At 48.1% G+C, this 10136-nt stretch overlaps 1 protein-coding gene across 1 annotated transcript; it reads left to right on the top strand.

The window, feature by feature from the left end:
- The first annotated feature begins 9600 nt into the window (after positions 1–9600).
- On the top strand, positions 9601–10131 carry LOC128933232 (epidermal differentiation-specific protein-like). The gene is given in 1 exon segment (XM_054270156.1): positions 9601–10131. A coding segment is annotated over 1 exon segment (531 nt).
- Positions 10132–10136: the final 5 nt, after the last annotated feature.

Genomic DNA, 10136 nt, shown 5'->3' with positions numbered 1-10136 from the left:
AAAACAACAACTGCTTGCAAAATCAACAGTCAGCAAAAAACCTTCACAGATGGGATTATTAATCCACAGTGCAAATGGACATTTGAAGAGAATGCAGTATAAGGAAGGCTTGTGGCATTCCAAAAATAGATGTCTGAACATGAAAGATAAGACAATATGGGTGTGACAGAGAGGTGATATATAAACAGACTAAACTTTTCTTGGCTTGATCAGAAACATCCTTAGAACAGGTTCAGGCGTGTTTGGGTAAACACGGAATATAAAATGTGGGCTCAAGGTCATATCTTGTATGCTCAGTAAATGGTGATGTTACACATGAACCACTTCTGTCATTTCTTAATGATGCTGTGCTTGTTTCTGTGTTTCAGGGCTCTGGTGCAGCTCCTTTGGGTCAGCTTTGTGAATGAGCCACTGTGACTCTGCACCTGCAGGGCAGCTCCATTGCCCAGGCAGCCTCCATCAGAGGAGTGCAGGACACCAGCAGACAGGATGTTCTGCTGCACATGCCTTAACCCATGGGTTTTTGGCAAGATGATTTAACATTCCCTGGGGGAAACTCAAGCTCTTCTCCAAGTACAAAACTCTCAAACTTGCTGTTTGCAAGTTTGCAAGATTTTATTGTGGCTTTCTTCCCTACTCATTTCATCTGCTACTGGAATTCCCACAGCATGAATTTACAGCATCTTTTAATGTATCCAACACTGAAAAGCCATTGTGGCAAGCAGGGCTGAAGCTACTTATTTTTTTCCCCAAATGCATCTTCAAACACATCTTCCCTTTACCCAACAACAGGACTGCCCCACTTTCAATTCAGTTCCTGATGCTTCTTTTAATTTTTTCTTGGTTTCCTTGTCGGAGTATTCCTCCCCCTTATGCTGCTGTGCTTTTTTGGCAGTGCCTTATTGACTCTGTGTTAATCAGAGCAATCCTACAGCAAAGCTCAAATGAGATACTCCATCCCTGTAAATCAAATCTCAAAAAAAGCAAAGCCTGTTGCTGACAAAAGCAGTAATGAGAGACTTTCCTTCAGGGGTCTGTAGAGGTCATCAAGAAAATAAATGTGACAGAGTGAAATGTGTGCAGCTGGTTGTTCCTATAAGGAACTCCCTTCCCTGGAGGTAACTTGGTTTTGTTTTTTATATGGCCTCAAAGCCCAGTCCAGTGAACAGTCTCCCCATCAAATCTCTGTGCTTCCAATTTAGAAAGAAGGAAGTTGTGGGGACCATGTCAACGGCCTTGCAGAAATCCAGCCAGACGACATCTGTAGCCCTTCCCTTTTCCACTGAAATAGCCACACCATCGTAAAAAGCCAGTAGGTTATTTGAACTGGACTTTCCTGTGCTGAAGCTGTGTAAATCACAAATCACTTTCCTGTCTTTCATGTACCTACAAATCCAGAAAATGAGAAGCAGGAAGCAGTTTGAGTTACTTAATTGTTAACACATCTCCTTGCTGAATCACCCTAACTGAGCAAGTTAAGTGAGCAGGTGAATACTCTGACAAAAGAGTAGAAATCTTCCTAGGTCTCTTCTCCCTTGAGGAAGTACCATCTCTTGGAGCAGAAGTGCTGTGCTGCTGGCACCTAAATGCCTGTGCTGTCATTCACACAGTGAGTTCCTGAGAAACTTGATCAGGATCAATGGAAGCCATGAACAAATGGTGACCCCCAAGGGTCTGTTCTGCCGCCAGTGCTCTCCAATGCCTTCCCTGATGTCACAGCCATGGGGGCAGGTGCACCCTCAGCGAGTTTGCAGGTGACACCAAGCTGAGTGGTGTGCTGCCATGCTGGAAGGAAGGGATTGTTAAGCAGGACCTCGAGAAGCCTGAGCAATGGCCCGATGTGCATCCCATAAATTTCTGCAAGACTGAATGCAAGGCCCTGCAACTGGATGTCAGAGCAATCACCAGGGGCAGCGTAGGCTGAGGGATGAATGGGCTGAGGGCAGCCCTGTGGAGAAGGAACTGAGAACACCGGTGGATGAAAGACTGGACGTGACCTGACACTTGCCACCTAGAAAGCCAAATGTGTCCTGGGCTGCAGAAAGTGTAGTTGGCAGGATGAGGGAGATGATCCTTCCCTTCTGATCTGCTGAGGTGAGACTCTACCTGGAGCTCTGCATGAAACCCTGGGGTTTCCTGAACAAGAGAGACACAGACCTGTTACAGCAGATCAAGAGCTAGGCCATGACAATGGTCAGAGGGCTGGAGAACGTCCTACACAGAAGGGCAGAGACTTTTTAGTGCGGCCTTTCAAGATGAAAGAGCGTAGGTTTAGGCTAGACCTTTCGAAAGAATTCTTCACTGTGAGAGTGCTGAGGCACTGGAAGAGTTTCTCTAGAGAAGATGTGGGTGCCCCATCCTTGGATCTCCCCCCTTAGTCATTTTGTAGGCAACACCAGCTTGGGTGAGTGTTGTGTGCTGAAGGGTCTGTAATCCATTTTCTGTTGCTGCCATTAAAGAATGCTTTGCAATCAGCAGTGGGTCTGTTTTGTGCATCTTTGGAATAGATAAATATTGCTCTTCCATGCTGGGATGTCTCTGTATATCCAGAGAATGGTCCCCACAGTCACTTCCAAAACTTTTTCCTGGATGTCTCCTGCAGAATTGTGTTTCCTTCTGGTTTACCTGCTCAATAACAGTGGGATCAGGCTTGACTCTACATGTCTTGATCTACGTGGTGAGCATGTAGATCATTGCTGATCCTGGCCAAACTCTCACCTGCAGATTGTACCTGGCTATCACATGGTTGGTTGTATCTCAAGGCAGTGATTGTAGCAATGATGCAGTCTTCTACTGCCCTAAATCTCATCATAAGCAGAATGTTTTCAATAATTTCAATTCTTTAGTCCTAATGGTAAAACCTGCCTTGTTTTTTCACACCTGCAATAGCCTGATAAGGAATGAGGAATGACAAGGGTAGATCAGGATCTGGTGAGTCCTGTGCAAGTTCAGCTGGACGAGCAGAGTCTCAGCCCTCCTGCAGCAGTGCCTGATGAGAGCTGCAGCCCTGAGCTGGGCACTGTGGCAGCTGTCCCATGGCAGCTCTGCCCTGCAGGGTTCCTCTCCCTCTGTGCTGGCCTGTTGTGTGCCCTCATTTCCTTGCCCTGGTCACAGACAGAAGCTGTACTTGGCCACTTTGAATCTCATGAGATGCTCATGGTGCCAGTGCTGGAGCTTGCCAAGGGCCCTTTGGATGGTCCCTGAGGACAGTTCTGTCTGTCTGTGTGTCTGTGTGTCTGTGTGTCTGTGGCTGCCATGCCCAGCTGAAGCTGTGTTCCCTGTGCTGAGGCTCAGTGTCCCTCTCAGCTGCCTGTGCCTTCCTGCAGCCTCTCTCCTCCTGTTCTCACCCACTGACACAGCCCTGGCCACTTTCCCAAGGCTTCCTGTTCCCTCAGCCCCCTGCTGGAAATATTTTCACAGCAGCGCAGTAACAAACCCTGCTGTCCCACACTGCTGTCTCTGCCTGGCTTCATCACCAGCATGGGGCAATATCTGCCCATTCTCTGTCCTGTCATGAGTAACAGCTCAAAGTAGAAAAGCCCTGGAGGTTCCTTCCAGCCTCAATTGTTCCAGGAGTCCATACACTGTGCTTGGGATGTGATAGGCACAGCTACCCCTGCCCCTGGGAGGAGTGCAATCCTACAGAACAGCAAAGGAAAGGTTCAGGGGGGGATATGGATGGGGTGGTTTCCGGAACGTTTACATCTGCTATTGCCAAGTGGTTTTTTGTTTGTTTTTGTTTTTTGTTTTGTTTTGTTTTATTTTGTTTTATTTTTTTGGGTTTTTTTTTTAATAGCAAAGGATTCTAGTAAGTTTTTCAGTAATCAGAAGATGAAGTAAAGGTGGAGAAGGACTATAGCCTTCAGTGGAGGAGATTACATTTGACAAGAGAGCAGGTAAGAGCTGCTGGTGAATTGGGAGGGAAGTGTGTCACTGGGGAAATGGAATTTATAAATACCCAACAAATAATTCCCAAGTAATTTGTATGTATAACTTTATGAAGAGAGTTTTTCATTAAAATTGATCAAAGAATTAAATCAGGCAGAAAGTGACAGAGACTTTAAATCTTGCTGAGAATTACTGACAGAAAGATTTATTCTGTAAGGGACTTCCCTATTCCATGGCCTTCTTCACAGTAGAGATACCCCCAAAGGAAAACCGATCTGGACCAGTTTGAACTGGACTGGACCAGTTTGAACCAGACTTTATGCTTATATGTTACACCCTAAGAGACATTGCAAGAATTTTCAGGTCACAGTGTCAGAAACAAGGAAAGACCATCAACAAGGATGTTCTTGCATATTTATTTATTTCCATTGCAGAATCCACTCCAGAGCACCATAAATGTGGTGGTCTTCCACTGTCCATCACAACATTCAGGCATCATCCACTGCATGCCTGAGAAGCAGCTAGAAAGGCACTGTTCTTCTACCCTTCCATGCCACAACCATAAACCATCCAGCCTGAGCTGTAAACATGCTAATGCTTTAGCAGAGACTTCTGCCTACACAGCCCTGCACAGTAGGATAGGGTAGATTTCCTCCTTAGCCAGCCTTGCAAGGCACAGCATTTTGCTAGGACTTGGAGCCATACAGAGTCATTGTGCTGATATTCAAAATTTGTAAGTGCTGCTGGAAAAAGAGGTACTGTAGATGTAAAAAGAGGAAATGGGACCTGAAACCACAGCAAGGTGGACTGTATTGTGGATTTGCACATCCTAGAATCACAAAATGACAGAATGATTTTGGCTGGGAGAGCTCTTAAACACCATCTAGTTGCAACTTCCTGCCATGAGCTGGGAGATTTTCCACTAGACCAGGTTGCTCAAAGCTGTGTCCAGCCAGGCCTTGAGGTCTTTGAGGGATGGATCAGCCACGGCTTCTCTGGGTAACCTGTGCCAATGACTCATCACCCACGTCACAAAAAAATGCTGCCAAATGTCCAATTGAAATCTCCCCTCTCTAGGTTTCAAAGGCCTCAATAAAACCCTGCAGAGCTGCACGCAGTACTCCAGGTGGGATCTCACCATAGGGGATAACAGGGTAGGAACCCCTTGCCTTGACCAGCTGAGCACACCTTTGGCAGCCCAGGATAGGCTGGGCTTTCCAGGCTGCAAACTCAGCGTGCTGGGTCATGTCCAGTTTGTCATCCAGCACTGTCCCCAGTTCCTGGCCTGCTCCCAGTGTACTCAGCCCCAGACTGAGCTGATCCCACAGATCAGGAGGTGAAGGCTTTGCTGAAGTTGTGCTGGCTGTCTCCAATCACCCCCTGTCCTCCATGTGCCTGCAAATCTCAGCACAGAAGTGGAAATGCAGGAAGCAGTTGGAGGTATGGAATTGTTAGGCACACACACATTAAGGGCTATTGGAATATGATCCAAATATTACCAGGTAGATTGTGCCTGGGCTCGTCTGAGCCTTGCTGCTGGGCCAAAGGCGGCAACTGTGGTATTTCACCTCAGAGACACTTTTGGCTGGCTGGATGTTGCAGCCAGGCACTGAAACAAGTGCAGGCTTGTAGAAACTCAGTTTACCTTAGGTGAAGAGGCTTCAGGCTCGGGTGAAGAGGAAAAGGAGATGGATTCTGCCGGAGGGTTAATATCCAGAGTTTTATTCCATGGTCACAGAGGTCTGAATCTTAATAACAGCTCCAACAGATTGCCAAGCACATGGTCCTGGCTCAATTTAAGCCCAGGGACAGGGGGAGGGGAAGGGACAGGTGAGGCACCAACCAGGTGGGAGGAGGAGGGCCTCATGGGAACAGGGACACATAGACAGGCCACTGACCCCAGGCCTGAAGAGCATCCATTGAACTTGACCAACCACACGAGGCCTTGCTGGAATGTTAAGCCTGATTGACAGAACTCACTCAGCAAGGGGGCGAGGGGGAAGGCAGAGGGGAATTGCCACACCTGGGAAGGGGCTGGGAAGTAAAACAGGAAATTGCAACACACTGCACGTGAAGGGCCTTGTCAGGGTCAATGGAAACCAGTCCCAAATGAGGTCCCTGAGGGTCCCTGCTGGCACCAGGAGTGCTCCTTGTGTTTATCCATGGCACAGGCAGTGGATGGAGGCACCCTGAGCAGGTTTGCAGACGGCTCTGAGCTGAGGGCGGCGTTTGGTAGAGCTGAAGGAAGGGACCATGCCCAGGGACCTTGGCAAGCTCCAGCACTGCCTTAAAGTCGGATCTTGTATGCCCAGTAAAAGGTGATGTTACACATGAACCTCTTCTGTCATTTCTTAATGATGCTGTGCTTGTTTCTGTGTTTCAGGGCTCTGGTGCAGCTCCTTTGGGTCAGCTTTGTGAATGAGCCACTGTGACTCTGCACCTGCAGGGCAGCTCCATTACCCAGGCAGCCTCCATCAGAGGAGTGCAGGACACCAGCAGACAGGATGTTCTGCTGCACATGCCTTAACCCATGGGTTTTTGGCAAGATGATTTAACATTCCCTGGGGGAAACTCAAGCTCTTCTCCAAGTACAAAACTCTCAAACTTGCTGTTTGCAAGCTTGCAAGATTTTACTGTGGCTTTCTTCCCTACTCATTTCATCTGCTACTGGAATTCCCACAGCAAGGATTTACAGCATCTTTTAATGTATTCAACACTGAAAAGCCATTGTGGGAAGCAGGGCTGAAGGAACTTATTTTTTTCCCCATTTGCATCTTCAAACACATCTTCCCTTTACCCAACAACAGGACTGCCCCACTTTCAGTTCAGTTCCTGATGCTTCTTTTAATTTTTTCTTGGTTTCCTTGTCAGAATATTGCTCCCCCTTATGCTGCTGTGTTTTTTTGGCAGTGCCTTATTGACTCTGTGTTAATCAGAGCAATCCTACAGCAAAGCTCAAATGAGATTCTCCATCCCTGTAAATCAAATCTCAAAAAATGCAAAGCCTGTTGCTGACAAAAGCAGTAATGAGAGACATTCCTTCAGGGGTCTGTAGAGGTCATCAAGAAAATAAATGTGACAGAGTGAAATGTGTGCAGCTGGTTGTTCCTATAAGGAACTCCCTTCCCTGGAGGTAACTTGGTTTTGTTTTTTATATGGCCTCAAAGCCCAGTCCAGTGAACAGTCTCCCCATCAAATCTCTATGCTTCCAATTTAGAAAGAAGGAAGTTGTGGGGACCATGTCAAAGGCCTTGCAGAAATCCAGCTAGATGACATCTGTAGCCCTTCCCTTTTCCACTGAAATAGCCACACCATCGTAAAAAGCCAGTAGGTTATTTGAACTGGACTTTGCTGAAGCTGTGCAAATCACATATCACTTCCCTGTCTTTCATGTACCTACAAATCCAGAAAATGAGAAGCAGGAAGCAGTTTGAGTTACTTAATTGTTAACACATCTCCTTGCTGAATCACCCTAACTGAGCAAGTTAAGTGAGCAGGTGAATACTCTGACGAAAGAGTAGAAATCTTCCTAGGTCTCTATTCCCTTGAGGAAGTACCATCTCTTGGAGCAGAAATGCTGTGCTGCTGGCACCTAAATGCCTGTGCTGTCATTCACACAGTGAGTTCCTGAGAAACTTGATCAGGATCAATGGAAGCCATGAACAAATGGTGACCCCCAAGGGTCTGTTCTGCCGCCAGTGCTCTCCAATGCCTTCCTTGATGTCACAGCCATGGGGGCAGGTGCACCCTCAGCGAGTTTGCAGGTGACACCAAGCTGAGTGGTGTGTTGCCATGCTGGAAGGAAGGGATTGTTAAGCAGGACCTCGAGAAGCCTGAGCAATGGCCCGATGTGCACCACATAAATTTCAGCAAGACTGAATGCAAGGCCCTGCAACTGGATGTCAGAGCAATCACCAGGGGCAGCGTAGGCTGAGGGATGAATGGGCTGAGGGCAGCCCTGTGGAGAAGGAACTGAGAACACCGGTGGATGAAAGACTGGACGTGACCTGACACTTGCCACCTAGAAAGCCAAATGTGTCCTGGGCTGCAGAAAGTGTAGTTGGCAGGGTGAGGGAGATGATCCTTCCCTTCTGATCTGCTGAGGTGAGACTCTACCTGGAGCTCTGCATGCAACCCTGGGGTTTCCTGAACAAGAGAGACACAGACCTGTTACAGCAGATCAAGAGCTGGGCTATGACAATGGTCAGAGGGCTGGAGAACGTCCTACAGAGAAAGGCAGAGACTTTTTACTCTGGCCTTTCAAGATGAAAGAGCGTAGGTTTAGGCTAGACCTTTCGAAAGAATTCTTCACTGTGAGAGTGCTGAGGCACTGGAAGAGTTTCTCTAGAGAAGATGTGGGTGCCCCATCCTTGGATCTCCCCCCTTATTCAGTTTGTAGGCAACACCAGCTTGGGTGAGTGTTGTGTGCTGAAGGGTAAGGAGGCTCTGCAGAGGGATCAGTGGGCTGAGGCCGATGGAATGAAGCTCAGCAAGGCCGAGGGCCGAGACCTGCCCTGCGGTCACAAAAGCCCCACACATGACAGACAGCAGCTGCACATGTGCCAGCTGTGCCCAGGTGGCCAGGAAGGCCTGTGGCATCTGGCCTGGATCAGCAATGGTGTGGCCAGCAGGATCAGGGCAGGGATTGTCCCCCTGTGCTCAGCACTGCTGAGGCCACACCCCAAGGGCTGGGCCCAGTTCTGGGCCCCTCACTGCAAGGAAGACATTGGGGGGCTGGAGTGAGTCCAGAGAAGGGAATTGAGCTGTTGAGGGATTGAAGGAGCTGGGGTTGCTCCAATCAATGTGTCCAGTTCCTGTGGTTCAGACGGCTTCTGAGCAGGGACAGACATGAAGCCACGTTCTAAGGTTATCAAGTCACTCACACTTCAGTGAACTTTTGAACCAGAGCAATGAGATATCTGTGTGTGGGGCATAAAAACCAAGAGAGAATATGAATAATTTTTGAACCCTGAGCATGACATCAACCACTCCCAGTTCCATGGCATTGGGTGATTCACACTTTCACTTCTGTGCAAGTATAAACGGAGGCAGGTGAGACACTCTGCACACACCACAGCCCTGCACTGGAGGAATTGCCCTCAGCTCTCGCAGCCCTGCAGCTGACAGCAAGGTAAGAGGCACCCTTGGCACAGGAGAGCTGGAAGGGCTTCTTGGGCAGCTGCTGTGAAGGGCAGGGCAAGGGAAGGAGGCTTTAGTGCTGGGCTGAGAGCTGCAGCACAGCCGTGAGGCTCTGCTGTGTGCGTGTGCAGAGACTGAAGCCATCTCTCAGGGCATGAGGAGATGGATGGCTGCTGCAGGAGAGACAAACCTCACCCAGGGACAGGCTGGAGGGGGCCACTGATACACAGTTGTGGGGGGTGACTGGGAGAGTATTTACAGCTTCATCTTGGGTATGTAACTAAACCAACACACCCAACTAATTTGAACTGAGTAGCTGTGGGCACATGTCTTGTTTTATGTTTTCCCTCTACACTGAAAATTCTGTCATGTTCTCACTCCTTTCCAGATGCTGCTATGTTTCTATTCAGCTAAAAACTTTCTACTTTTCCTTTTCTGCACCACACTTGCCATAATTCTCTGTCTGGAGTAGAAAGTCTTCTCACAAGCTCTGCTTGTTTTCTCTCTTCCTTTTGTGCAGGCTGCCATCCAGCTCCTATAGCAAGAAATCTTCACCCCAGAAGTCCTGCAGAGATGGGCAAAATCATCATTTATGAGCATGCCAACTTCCAGGGCATGTCCAAAGAATTCACCACTGACATTTCCAATCTAAAAGATGCAGATTGGAATGATATTGTCTCCTCAGTGAAAGTAATTGGCCAGCCTTGGGTGGCTTATGAGCATGTTGATTACAAGGGTCAGTTTCTGGTGTTTGAGGAGGGAGAATATAGCTTTGTAGGGAAAGAGATGAATGACAGGATCAGCTCTCTGCAGGTGATCACTGAAAGTCTGTAAAATCCCCAAATCACTCTCTATGAACACATTAATTATCAAGGGAAGAGCAGAATAATAAGAGAAGCGACCAACCTGGCTGCAGGATATGACAATGACATCATGTCTTCCCACAAAGTCCAGAGAGGTGTCTGGCTGCTGTGTGAGCACAGCGATGGAAGTGGATTTCAATACATTGCAGGAGAACATGAGCACCTTCCCAATTACAAGGCAATCGGTTTCAACGACAAGCTTTCCTTCCTGCGCCCCCTGCGCCCTGGCTGCGGTTGTTAGAATGC

Source organism: Melozone crissalis, unplaced genomic scaffold (genome assembly GCF_028551555.1).
Source record: "Melozone crissalis strain CALT ecotype California unplaced genomic scaffold, PUWL_Pcris_2 ptg000008l_1, whole genome shotgun sequence".
Taxonomy (NCBI): domain Eukaryota; kingdom Metazoa; phylum Chordata; class Aves; order Passeriformes; family Passerellidae; genus Melozone; species Melozone crissalis.
This window is presented reverse-complemented; position numbering and strand designations above follow the sequence as displayed.